The sequence below is a fragment of the Cryptotermes secundus genome, unplaced genomic scaffold, assembly GCF_002891405.2.
Source record: "Cryptotermes secundus unplaced genomic scaffold, Csec_1.0 scaffold2907, whole genome shotgun sequence".
Taxonomy (NCBI): domain Eukaryota; kingdom Metazoa; phylum Arthropoda; class Insecta; order Blattodea; family Kalotermitidae; genus Cryptotermes; species Cryptotermes secundus.
This window is the reverse complement of record NW_019728536.1, coordinates 11,237-28,230: the sequence shown is the minus strand read 5'-3', so window position 1 is coordinate 28,230 and position 16,994 is coordinate 11,237. Positions and strand designations below refer to the sequence as shown.

The 16,994-nt window shown below is 35.3% G+C and overlaps 1 protein-coding gene across 1 annotated transcript; it reads left to right on the top strand.

Annotated features, from left to right (window-relative positions):
* The first annotated feature begins 7,767 nt into the window (after nt 1-7,767).
* LOC111865294 (histone H4 transcription factor) lies at nt 7,768-12,256 on the top strand. Its single transcript, XM_023853192.2, has 5 exons — nt 7,768-7,966; nt 9,429-9,615; nt 11,263-11,415; nt 11,566-11,764; nt 11,971-12,256. Exons 1-5 carry the CDS (start codon nt 7,814-7,816, stop codon nt 12,254-12,256), a joined length of 978 nt encoding a protein of 325 aa, XP_023708960.1. The 5' UTR covers nt 7,768-7,813.
* The last annotated feature ends 4,738 nt before the right edge of the window (nt 12,257-16,994 follow it).

Sequence of the window (16,994 nt, the reverse complement as noted above, 5' to 3'; positions counted from 1 at the left end):
AGTTAACAATCTCTACGGCATATTCAGTAACTATACACATTACAATATTTTCACCCAGCAGATTCACACCATCAACATAGACCGGCAGCTGATGTGTCCCATTTAATTTCAGTCCCACCTGGTTTCCCTGGACCTTCCTAATGGCATATTGTAAAGCAGAGTTGAAAATGAGTGGCGATAAAGCATCTATTTGTTTTAGACCGTTTTGGATTGGAAAATTATCAGACAAATGTTCATTAGTATGGACTTTATTATACATTTCGTTTAAATACATCTTAATCAGCATAATTAGTTTCATGGGTACCCCAAACTTTGTGAGAATTTTGTAACAGATTTGATCAACGCGTTGCCAGACAGCAGCTGTGTAAACACGATCCAACATGCAGCATTAGAGGAGGCTGTGTTTTCCGTGTTCATGGTGACATCCATGATATGTATGCCGTGTCCGTCTTGTAGCGCACTCAGTTTCACCTGTTATTTCACAACATATTTCGGCAACATAGTGCCATCATCAGGTGCTCCAGTTATGTTAATCTGTTGCATTGCTTGCCATTATGTCATTGTAAAATTATTTAAAAAATATTTTAAAATATTTGTCAATTATAATAAATTTTTATATACTAAAATCTTGTTAAGGTATTCATCTTATACGTCCCAATTCAAACCTGCGCATGGTTCCTCCACTATGGGAGTCATTCCTCTTATACTCCGTGTATATCGTGTCTCGTGATGTGTGTTCCCTTTCCCGCAGCCAAAAAGGGAATATTTTTTAAATAATTTTACAATGACATAATGGCAAGCAATGCAAGAGATTAACGTAAATGGAGCACCTGATGATGGCACTATGTTGCCGAAACATGTTGTGAAATAACAGGTGAAATTGAGTGCACTACAAGATGGACACGGCATAGATATCATGGACGAAAATCAATGCAACAGGACGCTAAAATACAACGTTCATGGTGACGTTATGCAGCAGTGGTTGGTGGTCACATGACATCTTTCCTATGATGCATGTCCGTTCCTTGCCTATATAAGTGGTAGAATTCATTCAGTTCTTGGTAGGTGATAGCCACAGGAAGCTCGTAGTTGAAGAAGAATTAGAAGTCGACCTGTGTAGACTTAACATGTGATTTGAAGGCTTTATGTGTGCTCTAGCACAGTGATATTGGGAGTATGTGATATTATTTAACTGAAAATGGGTATTAACCCGGTGGCAGTGGTACTACAATAAGACAGCAGACAAATAACGCACATAAACACATTCAAACAAAACACAGCACACAAACATTAGTAGAAAAACACAACATTAGTGGAAAATTAACACACTAACAACAGTGAATGCTTAAAGGCATGTTCTCATTTTCCCTTCATTTCACTTTACTATGCTTATGTAATCCTCCGCACCGTAGCTCAAGCGGTTAATTGCTGGCTTCCCACCACGATGGCCCGGGTTTGATCCCAGGTCTAGTCAAGTGGGATTTGTGGTGGACAAAGTGGTGCTAGGGCGGGTTTTCTCCAAGTACTTTGGTTTCCCCTGTCAATCTTCATTCCACCAATTTGTCCATCATCATAATCACCCAGGGCAGGCTACAATAGGCCAATCAGTGGCTGCCGTGCCGAGTGGACCCTTTTGGACTCAACCCCCCACTATCCGAATTTAAAAAAAAAAATTACATAATCCTCCCATCCTTCACTTCACTTTACTTTACTGCATTTTTTGCTGATTTCCACCCCACCTTTACTTCGCTTCATTTATCACTTTCCTAATCCTTTTCCTAAAATTACTTGGTTTGCAGGAGAGAGTTCCTAAAGCATCTGAAGGTAGTTGGTTCCAGATGTGTATGGTACTGTTTAAAAACTAGTATTTTCCGATGTCTCTCCGTTGCTTTCTGCTCCTGATTTTCTTGTTATGATCGCCCCTGCTCAGATAACATGGCATTTGTAATCTATCACCTATAGTCTTCCAAACCCATTCTCACATGTGTGCTTTCCCAAGAGCTCATATGTGAGCTATCTTCCTGCACTGTGTCAAGGTTCCCCAGTTCAAATCATTCCTATGATGTGCAAATTTAGCTGCTTTCATTTGCACCCGGTCTAACGCATTTGTCTGTCCCTTCCTGTAAGGCACTTTTATAGTTCCTGTGTTATAAATCCATGAGGACTAGTGCAGATAGACTGAGCAGATTAGTGTGGAGTGGTTGTAAATTGTGTAAGTCAGCAATAGTGTTATAATTATTTGTAGTTACAACCTGTAAGTATCCAATAAATCCAGTTACCAATCCAAAGCCCACGTCTTAGTCACTGTGACACTTGACAATTTTGTACAATACTTTGCTCCTAACTGAGTCATAGGCCTTCTTGAAGTCTATGAATAACTGATGTACTGTCTCATTATGTAAGATTTGAGGTTTTCATGGCGGTGACTATGAAGAATGCTGTCTTCTGGAATGTGGCGCTGTGTAGATCTTGTGTGAACTGACATGTTAAAGGAATGTATCACCTTCATCTTCAGGGTAGAAAAATCTGCAAGCGAGGAACCAGCATGAGTGGGTGGCTGCAGACTGAGCATTTGCATTCACTGCATTCAATTTCACAATACCTCCATCCTTGCCACTAAGACCCAATACATGGATCACATTGTTAGAGAGGCCATTGAGATTGAGCTCCATCCCAACAATGTGAAGAGAGGTGGGTTTTTGTCTCAGCAAGTCATGGAAGCCTCTCATCTGCTCCCTCAAGAAACCTGCAGAATTATGATGCCAGATCTACAAGGCTTTGCAGGTCAATGCACACTCAGCAGCTTAGCCCTGAGGCAATTGGGTTTGTGCTCGCTCAGTAGCNCCCCCCCCAGATACATATACCGCCTCTGGCCTACTCCCTGCTTGCCCGTCTCTACAGATCCTTCCCCTCTCCTCTATTGTCTTTCCATGTGGCCCACTCTTCCTCCCTCCCTCTTCTTATATAGCTGGGTGTTTTTGACTGGTGGCTCAGTCTGTAGCCACCTGCTCACTCTGTTCCTCGCTCGCAGATTTTTCTTCTGCCCTGAAGATGGAGGCGATATGTTCCTCCGAAACGTCGTTTCACACAAGATTTGCATGGTGCCACATCCCAGAAGACTGCATTTTTTACTGTCTCATTGTACTCCCATTTTCTCTCCAAAAGATCCGATCGGTAGTTCATCTGTTACATCAAAATCCACACTGATAATCCCCAGTAAATTCTTCTATATAATTTCAACAATGAGATTAACAAATATAAAACTAGAACCCTCAGTAATTTATATTTACCTGCAGTTAACCTAACAAAATACAATATAGGTGCGTACATATCAGGTATTAAAGTTTTTAATCATCTTCCTCAAACAATAAAAATGTTGGCTACTGATGAGAGAAATTTTAAATCTGAATTGAAGAAGTTTTATGTCATTCTTTTTATTCCATGAATGAATATTATCAACATAGTTGGTCATAAGTGTGTGAATTTGTAATGTATTTAATTCAGTTAATGTAGGTAATTTAAATAAAATTGTATTAATTCAAGTCTTATAGTAATTTTTAAATTATTTTTTTACTTTATATTATTATTTATGTTAATGGATTAATGTAAGTGATTTTGATTATGTGACTTGTATAATTTTGTATATGTATCTTGATATATCTGACTTCAAAGGGACCATTTCCACATACTAGGTATATTACCTGTATGGATATATGGAAAATAAAGGAAATGAATGAATGAATGAATGAATGAATGATTGAATCATTGACTGGTATATTTTTGTTTGATAATGTATACTTCAGATCTTATGCACGTACATGTACATGAAGAGAGCAGTTTTCTGGAATGTGGCACCATGTAGGTATTGTGTTAATTGACGTTTCAGAGGAATGGCACCATATACCAGAAGACTGCTCTCTTCATAATCACCTCCATGAAAACCTCAAATCTTACATACTTTCAACTTTTGAACCAGTTGACCGTTTTTCACAAAATATTGTATGAATTGGAGGCTACCCCAGTTTGTAATTTTTAATTCCTTGCACACAGTAATATCAGCATGGAAGCTGTATGAGCATGTTAAGTGAAAACAGCACTAGTGCCCTTTGAGTAGTATAGTTGTTAAGGCAGCTGACTGGATGTTCAGTCAGGTAGATAACATTCCTGTTTTATATTTAGGAGCTCCACAGTTAAATTCTTGGCCTGAAGATCATATCCTGATGAAGGTTTAACTTGGTTTTTCTAAGTCCCTTCAGGGAGACTTCAGGATAATGTCTAGAATTAGGCTACAGTTGTGCTTCCTTCAATATTTCCTCCAGTTCGTTACTCACTGTTCATGTTACTGTGCTGTGCAGCTGGAATTAATGACAGCTCCTTGACATAAACTGTAAATTAATGATATTAAAGCAGTTATTTAGTAGAATGTAAAACAACTTTCCAGCCATGAAAATATTTTAATTTAATTTCCAGTTTTATGGAGATAACAAATGAGCCATTGGAACTATGAGTTTGAAATTTTGTGTGAAGTTAGCTTATACATGTACTTAACGAATTATGGATGAAACCCTGTTTATAAGTTTGCAGTTAAAGAGATCGTGATTGTGTGAAATTCTGAAATTATATCAGATGAATTTATCATAGTATCAGTGTTTAAGTCACAGGTTCTTCCCAAAACAATGTCGGCATTAATGCTAATAATACTCTGTCTGCAGGGTGAGCCTTAATTACATAACTTAAATACAAGCATTGTGTTCTACACTTGTAGGCATCTGTAAAGATGATATAAATATACAGTTACAGCCACTTTGTTAGCGAGATATAGTAGCAGGAAGCACAAGGAAATTGTGAGTAAGTAGTTTATTAGCTATAAGCAGAATGACATCTGGGCAGTTACTACTGGTTTCAAAAAGATGTTGAAATGGCCCACCATTACAGCCTGTGCATAACATACCCTTATTTCACCAAGAATTATGGTCCACTAAAAAACATCAGGCATATTGCATTTTTTGTCCTACCCACTTTGTTGGCATTCCACTGCTCATCTTGTGTCTTACATCCTTGGGTGTAAACAGTACTCCTAAGATGACCAGACAAACAGAAGTTAGCAGGAGTGAGATCAGGTGATGATGGATGCCACACAACTGGTCTGTCATTTCCTATCCCTTGCCCTGGGTAATGGCTGTCTAAATACTGCATGACATAGCGAAAAAACATGGGCAGGAGCCCCATCATGCAGTACACACATTGTCTGCTGTGTTGCTAATGGTACATCACCCAGTAGTTGCGGTAATTGGTCAGATAGAAACTGTTAATAGGAGGCCCCTGATAGATGCAGCAGTAGTTCATAAGTGCCTAGGAGGACACTGCCAATTATTGTTGGAATCATGTTTTTTGAAATGTGGGCCTTCATCAGCCCATGTATGCTGGTTATGATCATTCTGTGGTCCTGGCTCTTACTTTCCACGTGCAATATTGCCACATCGGAAAGTTCCTGGACTCTTATTATTGTAATTGCCTCAGTGAAAGAAAATGAGAGGGGAGGCCAATGTCACACTTCCACAACCCTATTGCATTAGTCTGCCACATGACACCTCGCTGTGAACATGCATTGTTTTTACACAAGTGCTTTTTTGGCTTCGTGTTTCATTTTGTCTGCAATGGATGGCAAAATTGAGCAACATGTCCGCATCAAGTTTTGCATGAAGCTCAGTAAATCTACTACTGAAACCCTTGAAATGCTTTGTGAGGCTTTAGGAGAACATTCTTTAAGCCAGACAGTGATTTTTGAGTAGCATTCATGTTTCAAGGCTGGTGATTGTCAGTGAAGATGACAAATGTTCATGGCGACCAAGTACCAGCAAAATTACAGAAAATGTTGAAAAAAAATTGGAAACCTCATCCACGAAGACCGTCGCCTATCAATCCATGAGCTAGCAGACACCACTGGGATCAGTTATGGAATTTAGCAGGAGATCTTAACAGAATATTTGAACATGCGCAGCATTGCCAAGTAGTTTGTTCCCTGACTCTTGACAAAAGATCAGAAGCAGCGGCGCATAAATATGTGTTCAGATATGTGAGGAGGCTAATGAGGACTCAGCTTTTATCTTTGGGATCGTAACAGGTTGTGAAAGTTGGGTTTATGATTATGATCCAGAAACAGAAACAATCATCAATGTAGAAGAGCCCACAATCACCAAGAGCAACAATGGCATGGCAGGTCTGGAATTCAACAAAGAGCATGCTCATTGTTTTCTTGACATGAAGGGGATTGTTCACCATCAATTTGTTCCTCCAAACACTACAATCAACCCTCACTTTTACTGCGATGTTTTGAGATGCTTGAGAGAAAATGTGAAATGAAAATTCAGAACTTCGGCACAGCCACAACTGGCTTCTTCATCACAATGCACCCATCCACACACCCCTGAAAACCACAGAGTTTATGACTAACAATGACATGGTTATTGTTTCCCAAATTGGAAATTAAACTGAAGGGATGACATTTTGAAACAGTGTCTGACATCCAAAGGGAATCACAAGTGATACTGGACAGCACTAAGGAAACTGACTTCCATGGTGCTTTTGAAGTGTGGAAAAAACGATGGGTTCACTGTGTAAGTTCCCAAGGAGACTATTTTGAAGGAGATGGCAGACAAAATTGTGTAAGTTAAACCAGCATTTCTTTTTTGACCTAGTCTGGGAACTTTCCAATACACCTCATTATGTATATGAACCTTTCTGCTTTCCAATAAGCGTAGGACTTGATTCTTGTATCGAAGGTATGTAATTAAGACTCACACTGTATTTACCATTGGAACAAAAGTAAGGAAAGTGAAGAATCCTGTCATCTGGGCTATACTGCCATGTAGTCCACTGAAACTCACCTGTTGTTTTGGAGGAACATGTCACCTCCATCTTTAAGGTCAAAGAGTAAACTATGCAAGAAACAAGGATGAAGCAGGTAGCAGCAGAATTTGCTTGTCTTGTACTTTCTTAAAATGCAGACAAGTTCCTCCAAAACACTGATTTTCAATGGACTGCATGTCGTTATATCCCAGAAGGTAGGACTCTTCATAACTACTGTGAGAACCTCAAATTCTACAAAAGAAGAAAACACTGACTCAGGTAGGATTCAAACATACAAACATGTGGCCACTAGTTCAGCATTTTAATCCATCAGCCAAATTTAATTTTGTTATCGATCTAGTAACTTACATTAGCTGGATATAAAACTGACTTCATAAGATTTGTAGAATGGGACGTTTAGAGTAGAGAGTTCTGCCTGGAGTTTCTTATTTTTATTATCATTGCCCTACTTTCCGAGCACAGTGACCTTTGTTGCCCAATATTCTCTTTTTTCATATTTGCTAGTGCCTTCTATTGTAAAGGGTGTAAATTAATACAAGCTTGGAAAGAAAGGATGATAATTTTTTTAACATCTTTCCTTCATTAAAAGTAAAAGTTCCAAGAAAAATATAAAACCTACTATGAGCTAACTAAGCTAAGGTATGTATTTCCAGTTCTCTTAGTAAAACTGTATCTTCACCTCAGGTTGACAGTAAGATTAGACAACCTGTTTCAGAACATGACCACATATTGGCTCTGCATTTATGTGTAATGTACCTGGCTGGCCTGCATCATTCCAGTATATGTTGCAGTGCAGTTGTCATGAGGGCAGTGGTTTGTTCTTAACATCTTACAGGCCATAGGAACATTAGGAAGAACAGAACAGGGGCTGTATGAGAAACACTGGTTTATTATTAACTGTAATAATTAACTTACATGGTTTGAGAAACTGAAAACAGATAATATGTGTGTTGCAGATGTATATGCTTGTTTATGGGAGTCATGTGGGTTTGAATCTTCGGACTCCAATGAGATAGTGAGACATGTCAATTTCCACTCATACCATACCAAAATAAAGTGCATTGGATCAAATATTTTGGCTCGATCAAGGCTACCAGTAAGTGATGAGCATATGTATATATTTTACACTTTTGTTATTGTCTGCTAAATTCTGGCTTAGTGTTGCATAAACAACATTCTATACTGAGTCTGTTTTGAGAGAATGCTAATGTCTGAGACAAAGCTTTTAGATATTGATTTATTTACCATCTGGTCCTCTACATCCTTGGGGCAGATTCTGCTTTTCCATTGTAACAGACCTACGTTTAGTACAAGCCACATAGTCCAAGGTTTGGCTTTGGTACACAGAACAGTTCACGTCCTCAGCTGACCAGAGAACCGAACTGTAGACAGTATGAATTGGTTCACCTTGTTCCAAGTTAGAAAATGTCAAACAATGCTTGAATAGATGTTACAGTATTTATTTGGTTACTTTTTTTATTTGGCACTATGCTACAAGCCAGAAAGTCGCGGGTTCAAGTCCTGATGAGGTCATTGGATTTTTTTCAGTTGACCTAATCCTTCCAGGCCCTGCAGTTGACTCAGCCTCTAACAGCAATGAGTACCAGGAATTGTTTACAATATTATATTTAAGCATCCTGTTGCACTCCATACGATACATGATACAAACTCCGTCTTCAGTGCAAACCATATATTATAGGTCTTTCGTTTGCTCTCCTTTACACACTACATGTTTCGGCCACAAACAGCCATCATCAGGTGTATTACTCATGTATCTGTCACACTGCACTTAGTTTAACATTTAAAATTTAAAAACACAGGTCTTCCTGATTGTTCCTTTTGTCGTTATTACCAAAATCTACTTCGTTGATGTCTTTGTGCTGCTGCTTGTCTTTTACTATGCACACAGAGAGACTACACAGAATAACACTGGTACAGTACTAGAAACAAGAAGTAGCCACTGCAGCACTATAGACATAGGGCGAGTAACCATAACAATTTCAAATTTTAAAATTTAGAGGAAAATTGAAAAGATTTTAAAATTAGAACTGAAGGTTTTATAAGTGCTAGTTCAGAGAAATCAAAATTGACGTGTGTAAATGACAAAGACATCAACGAACTAGATTTTGGTAATAACAACGAAAGGAACAACCAGGAAGACCTGTGTTTTTAAATTTTAAATGTTAAACTAAGTGCAGTGTGACAGATACGTGAGTAATACACCTGATGATGGCTGTTTGTGGCCGAATCAGGTAGTGTGTAGTGGAGACCAAAATGAAACACCTATAATATATGGTTTGCACTGAAGACGGAGTTTGTATCATGTATACCTGGAATTAATTAAATAATTTTCCTGGGGAGTAAAGCACGGCCAGCGCATAAGGCTGACAACCTTACCACCATCTTTGAGCCGATTGTTTACAAAATGTGGGACCCCTCAACGTTTCACAACCCTATGGGCCTTCACGGCCCGTTACAGGGATAGCTTTACTTTTTTGATTTGTTATATATGTAGAGCAAAATATGTTAGTACAGAAAGTAATCTTCTTATGTAACAGGCTTGCACATTCATCCAGGTTGGAAAGAACTTGGTACCAGACTTGCCAGATCCATTTACATGTTGTTGGGATGACTGTGAGCGAACATTCAACAACTCACAGATGTACTTCAACCATGTTCAGACACATGTCCACTGCAACCCACGTGGTAATAACGTAGAAGGTGGTGTTCCCTGCAGCTGGCGTGGTGAGCTATCCTGCCATGATTTCTCACCATAATTTATACCAGTATGACACTACTTTTCTGCGCCCATAGCTGTTGCTGTAGCCAGAAGGAGTGCAGTCACCTGTTTTTATGTGTCAGCAAATTTGGAAACTTGTAGTGTATTTATATCTTCACAGTTGTAGGTATCTGATGGCTGTAAATAAAGTTGTCGTAACAGAAAAATGATTTGGATACATTAAACAGGAATTGAAATTCAAAAGAGATAGACTTTCTTTCTCCCATTTTAGCTTTATGACTGCTATGAGAAGAGCTAAAGTTGAGACAGATGTGTTCCACGTGATGAAAGAACTTTAAAATAAACAATCATTTACTTAGCCTCTTTAGCATGTACCCAAATTATGGTATATACCATAAAGCATTCCTCAAAATATGTAATGTAAATATGCTTACTAGAGCAACACAAATATGTAAAGTAATTAACTGAAATTAAAGTAATCGTCTCTAACACAAACTAACCTTACTAAATTCAGATTTGTTTGTAAATTTTAAAAATATGTCTGATATTTCATTTAACTTTGCTGTGAATAGTATAGTAGTGACATCAGCATCAGGAGTAAAAGAGGCATGAGTGACTGGTCACCATATTGTAAATATATATTGTAAATATATATGCATTTGGTATTACTCCCACAGAGACTATAAGCCTTCTTGCAGATAGAATATTGATAAGTAAACAGTATTTTTTCGAAGTTATGTTAGTTTAACTTCTTTAATGGTAACCACAAGGTATACAGTTCCCAGGGGCAGTGGTAAACCTGAAATTACTTAAGGTCCTTTTCTTTATTAACATTATAGTTTTATGGCAGTCACAAATCGTTGCATATAGTTAATCCACTCCACAAAATATATTCAATTTCTGCATTTGTGAATTCAGTAGTCGGTAATCTTATAAACATAAACTTAATGCGATTGTGATGTTAAGCTGCTTTAACCCCTTCATTAATGATTTAAAATTAAATTTGTGTTCCCTGATGTAAAAGAGACATTGTTATTGCATCCAGAAAATCATGACTTGTGGTGCTGCCATCTTCTGAGAAGCACAGGACCTGCATGCAGGAGCCATCACACAACCCAGAGAAACAGTGGGATATAACAGGCAATATACAGCACTGAGTTTGAAAGTTTTCTGTGGATATATCGAGTAGGAACAGAATGGAACAGTTTTGGAAATGCCACTGAATGGGTTAAAGGATACATTGAAGTGTACAGTGACTCTCTGTTAGGCATCTGACTACCTGGGTGTGAATGAATGTGTTTTGTTAAAATAACATTTTGTTTGACATGAGGAAGAGCAAATCATTCTTCATTGTGGTTGGTAGAGCAGTAAGTGTTTTGAATATGCCCAGTTTAGAACCTCATTTGTATGATTGAGTTTTTTGTGGTTTTATTTCATCCTTCCTGAACCAGACATACATTCATGTTAAGCATATGTAATCATCCTTTCATCTCATCTGATATTAAACAACTTCCCCATTTAATTTGATATTATTAGGTAACTACCACACAACGAAGTACAATGTCATATTCACAAGAAAATTTAGTCATTGCTGAATGTGTGTGCAGAGAGCTTAACTCCAATATTGAAGTATAAACCTTTTTGTGCTGCAGGTTGCAAGTCTGTGTTTCGGTCAATGTACAAATTAGCGGACCATGTCAGAAGCCATACGCAGGAGAAACTTGTGGGCTGTCCAACCTGTGGTGGGCTCTTTGCAACAAAAACTAAGTTCTTTGACCATTGTAAGCGCCAGGTTCCCTTGGAATGTGAGTTATAAATCTTGATGCATATGTGCTTGACAGTGAAAGCTGAAATTTACGATTGTGTTTTAGAGCAGATGTGTGTTTGCTAAGTTCTGAATTTCATGTTTGACCATGCACCACATTATCCATTGTTGCTGATGTGAACTGTTGCAGTACAAGGGTATCAGTGTTCACACTGCTCCAAGTATTACCCATCTGAGAGACTGTTGCGGGACCACATGCGTCACCATGTGAACCACTACAAATGCTCCTTTTGCGACATGACTTGCCCTACTCCATCATCCCTTAGTGTACACATTAGATACAGACACCTGGACAGCAAACCATTCAAGTGCAGCTTTTGTGAATACACGTGAGTAGAAATTCCCTTCACATCATACTGAGTGACTGAACTAGTTGGCTAAAACTATGTTACTTCTCTCTTGTATTCAAGGGATGCTTGGTTCTAATCTTGGCTCGTACACAGCTCTTCTGGTTGACTTTTTTGTGGTTTTCCTAGACCCTCCATTCAAATGCTGGTATAGTACCTGAGATTAGGCCATGACTGTTTCCTTCCAGATCCTATCAAGCTGTTAGATGGTACATGGTGCCTCAAATCTTGACAGATGACCAGACACATCGGCTATGCATTGCATCTGATCTTTTACACAATGCAGAGATGTTTGATAGGGTCATTAATGGTGATGAAGCATGGTGTTTGCAGTACATCCTGGAAACAGATAGCAAGAGCATGCAGTGGAAAACACAGAATTCACCTCGGCCAAAAAAAAGATGCATATCTCTCTCGCAATTCAGGGCCATGCTTGTGTGCTTCTTTGATTGCAGGGGTGATAGTTCACTATGAATAACTCGGCTTTGGAGTCGCTCCTTTTTATACGCTGGTCGGTGGGGCGGAGCCAAACTCGAAAGTGAGGAGGAAGAATTGATTGGCTAGCCCGCGTAATGACGTAGATGCGGGCCAGGAGCGATCCCAGTATAAATATGAACGTTTGAAGCAATCAGATTGGTTAGCGCGCGTGATGGTGAAAAGCAATGAGAAGAGCGAGCGTTGCAGAAATGCATGATAATGTGGGATGTTCCCACAAATTTTAATCAAAATTTGATGGATTTCATGATAATTTAAGGAATTTTAACTAATTTTGACCTTATTCAACCTAAGTCATATAATTTTAACCAAAAATTCTTTCTCGATTTCAAATTAATATAAATAATATCAATTATTTTGTGAAAGATTTCACACTAATTTTGGGAATTCTAGCTAACTTTTTGACGATTTACATAATAATACAAGAAATTTAAAGGAAATTTGAACGATTCTAAGTTAATTTAATGAATTTTAATAGAATTTAAAAGAATTCAACGAAATGTATATAATTTAACCTAAAATTCTTTGACTTTTTCATGATAAATAACGTATTTCGACAAATTTATAAAAGATTTCACTCTAATTTAAGAAATTCCTTCAAAAATCTGATAAATACTGTATTTTTAATGAATTTTAATAAAATGTTCAGTCATTCTAAGTTAATTAAAAGAATCTAATCAAATTATGAACGAACTCAACCTGTTTTAAGAAATTTTAAGAAATTGACGTAATCTATATTATTACTGAATTTTAATTAAATTTGAAGTGATTTCAAGGTAATTTATGGAATTCTAAACTAATTTTGACCGACGTCAACTTAATTTATATAAATTTAACCAAAAAATGATGATTTCTGGTTAATATAAATAATTTCAACTAAATTGTGAAAGATTTCACTTTAATATTATGAATTATAACAGATTCTTTGACGATTTACATAATATTTCTGGAAATTAAAACAATTTTGACTGTTTCCATGTTAATTTTTAACTAATTTTAATTGACTTTTGAACGAATTCAACGAAATCTATATAATTTTATCCTAAAATTCTTTGACAATTTCAAGTTCATATAAAGAATTTCAACCAGTTTATAAAAGATTACACTCTAATTTAAGGAAATCCTTTTAGTTTCTGATAATTACTCTATTATTTAATGAATTTTAATAAAATTTTCAGTGATTCCAAGTTAATTGAAGGAATTTTAACCAAATTTAAACGAATTCAACCTATTTTTTAAATTTTTTCCGAAAATTCTTTGACGATTTTACTTAATATAAGGAATTACAGACAATATGTGAAAGATTTCATGTTATTAAATGGAATTCTCTCAAAATTCTTGACGATATCTATATTATTTAGAGAATTTTAAGTCTACCTTGAGTGATGTTAAGTTGAATTTAAGGAATATAAATCATGTTTTGAACGAACTCAACCTGATTTAGGTAATTCTGACCAAACATTCTTTCAGATTTCAAGTTAATATAAAGAATTTCAATAAATTTTCAAAGATTCCATTTTATTTTATCGAATTCTATCCAATTTTTTGACCATATCTAAATTATTAATGAATTTTAATCAAATTTTGAGTGATTTCATGATAAATTATCGAATTCTATACTAATTTCGACCGTCTTCAACTTAATTTATGTAATTTAACAAAAAATTCTTTCTCTATTTCAATTTAATATCAATAATTTCAACCATTTTTTGAAAGAATTCACTCCTTTTCAGGAATTCTAACAGTTTCTTTGACGATTTACATAATATTTCAGGAAATTTAAGGAAATTTTGAATGATTCCAAGTTAATTAAAATTTTTATCTGAATTTTGAAATACTTCAACCTAATTTATATAATTTTAAACTAAAATTCTTTGATGATTTAATGTTAAAATAAAGAATTTCAACAAAATTTTTAAAGATTTCATTCTAATTTAAAGAATTCTATGAAAATTTCTGAGAATTACTACTTTATTTAAGGAATTTTTAAAAATTTTATGTAATTCCAAGTTAAATTAAGAAATTTTAACCTAATTTTGAAAGAGTTCAACATAAATTATATACTTTTAACCAAAAATTCTTTCTCGTTTTCAAGTTAATAGAAATAATTTCAACCAATTTGCGAAAGATTTCACTCGAATTTTGTGAATTTTAAGATATACTTTCATGATTGCCATAATATTAGGTGAAATTTAACCAAATTTTGAGTGTTTCCAAAATTAATTTAAGGACTTTTACTTAAATTTGAACGACTTCAAATAATTTTATATAATTTTAACCAAACATTATTTGCCGATTTCAAGTTAATATAAAGAAGTTCAAACAATTTGTGAAAGATTTCATCCTATTTAATGTAATCCTGAACGAATTTCTGATGGTTTCCTAATTTTTAGGGAATTTATCACAATTTGTAGTGATGTCAAGTTAAGTTTAACGAATATTAAATAGCTTTTGAATCATTTCAATATACTTTACATAAGTTAAAAAAAATATTGTTTCCGATTAATTGTTAATATAAAGAATTTCACCAAACTTTTTAAAGATTTCACTGTAATTTATGGAATTCTATAAAATTTTATCAAAATTTGTGATATCTAAATTATTAATGAATTTTAATCGAATTTTGAGTGATTTCAAGTTAATTTATTGAATGATAAACTAATTTTGACCGTCTTCATCCTAATTTATGTAATTTTAACCAAAAATTCTATCTCGATTTCAATTTAATATAAATAATATCAATTAATTTGTGAAATATTTCACTCTAATTCTGTGAAATCTAACAGATTTTTGGACGGTTTACATAATATTTCAAGAAATTTAACCAAATTTTGAGGGATTCCAATTTAATATAAGGAATTTTATTTGAATTTTGAACGAATTCAACCTAATTAAAATATTTTTAACCTAAAATTCTTTGATGATATCAAGTTAAAACAAAGAAATTCAAGCAATCTGTGAAAGATTTCATTCTATTTTAAGGAAATCTAAGTAAATTTCCGTTATTTAATATATTATTTAAGGAATTTAAAAAAATAGTGATTCATATTTAATTTAAGGAATTTTAACCTAATTTCGAACGTATCAACCTACTTTATGCAATTTTAAACAAAAATTGTTTGATGATTTCAGGTTAATATAAAGAATTTCAATCAATTTGTGAAAGATTTCATCCTATGTAATGGAATTCTGTCGAATTTTTTAATGATTTCTATATTATTTAGAGACGTTTAAGTCAATATTGAGTGATGTTAAGTTAATTTTAACGAATATAAACCAGGTTTTGAACGATTTCAACCTAATTTATGTAATTTTGACGAAAAAATATTTCAGATTTCAAGGTAATATAAAGAATTTCAACAAATTTTCAAAGATTCCTCTTAAGAACATGAGTTTCAGGATGGGGACATCGGTCCTTTATCATAGCCGTAAATAAATCTTGTGAAATTAACAAAATATACGGTGTCAAGTAACATTATATGACTATAAAGACATTTATAAAATGTCTTATCTTAAACACGTAAACATTTGAGTTTCTTCCTTATAAAATCATACTACATATGAGGGGAACAGAGTACAATGTGTGTTTTTTTGTTGAAATGCAATCGTTTCATTCGCACTGCTGAATAACATCGATTGTTTCGCTCACCGATTTGTGTATATGGGACTGTGAATGCTAGTATTTTAAGAACATGAGTTTCAGGATGTGGACATTGGTCCTTTAACATAGAAGTAAAAAAACTTGAGAAATTACCAAAATTTACGGTGTCAAGTTAAATTATATGACTATATAGATATTTACACAATGCCTTATCTTAAACACGTAAACATTTGAGTTTCTTCCTTATAAAATCATACTACATATGACAGGACCGAGTACAATGTGTGTTTTTAGTTGAAAATGCAATCGTTTCATTCGCACTGTGAATAACATCGTTTTGTTTTGCTCACCGATTTGTGTATATGGGACTCAGATTGCTAGTATTTTAAGAACATGAGTTTCAGAATGGGGACATTGGTCCTTTATCATAGCCGTAAAAAAAGTTTGTGAAATTACCAAAATGTACGATGTCAAGTTTAATTATATGACTATATAGATATTTATACAATGTCTTATCTTAAACAAGTAAACATTTGAGTTTCTTCCTTATAAAATCTTACTACATATGACAGGAACCGAGTACGATGTGTGTTTTTAGTTGAAAATGCAATCGTTTCATTCGCACTGCTGAATAACATCGTTTTGATTTGCTCACCGTTTGTGTTAATGGGACTGAGAATGCTACGTGTGTAGACTGAAAAGTAATGCACACATGCTTGTAGAGCGCGAACAAAAACAAATAGCATGATCGGGCAAAAAGTACATTAAAGTACAATTCTTAAGTTTCAAAAGCATATATTTAGTTTTCAACATAGTCATCGTTAAGGCTAACACATTTCTCCCAACCTGTAACAAGTTTTTCATTCCGTCACTGAAAAATTATTCCGACTTTTCTCGAATCCAGGACTTGACAACTGTCTTCACCTCATCGTCCGAAGTGTAATGATTACCCTTGAGGTCTCTCTTGAGTAGAGGAAAAAAATTAAAATAGCAAGGCGCAAGATCGGGGGAATAAGGAGGGTGTGGAATCGGTTCAAACTTCAGGTTTCGCAGAGCCTCTTCAGTTGCGCGCGAGGTGTGTGGACGAGCGTCGTCATGTTGCAAGATTGTTGGCGC

Excerpts from the sequence above, each read along its gene's own strand:
- LOC111865294 (XM_023853192.2), top strand. The coding sequence starts at position 7,814 with ATGTGTGTTGCAGATGTATATGCTTGTTTATGGGAGTCATGTGGGTTT. Across the intron at positions 7,967-9,428 it reads TGGCTCGATCAAGGCTACCA|GCTTGCACATTCATCCAGGT; the intron begins GTAAGTGATGAG and ends CTTATGTAACAG. Across the intron at positions 9,616-11,262 it reads TGTTCCCTGCAGCTGGCGTG|GTTGCAAGTCTGTGTTTCGG; the intron begins GTGAGCTATCCT and ends TTTGTGCTGCAG.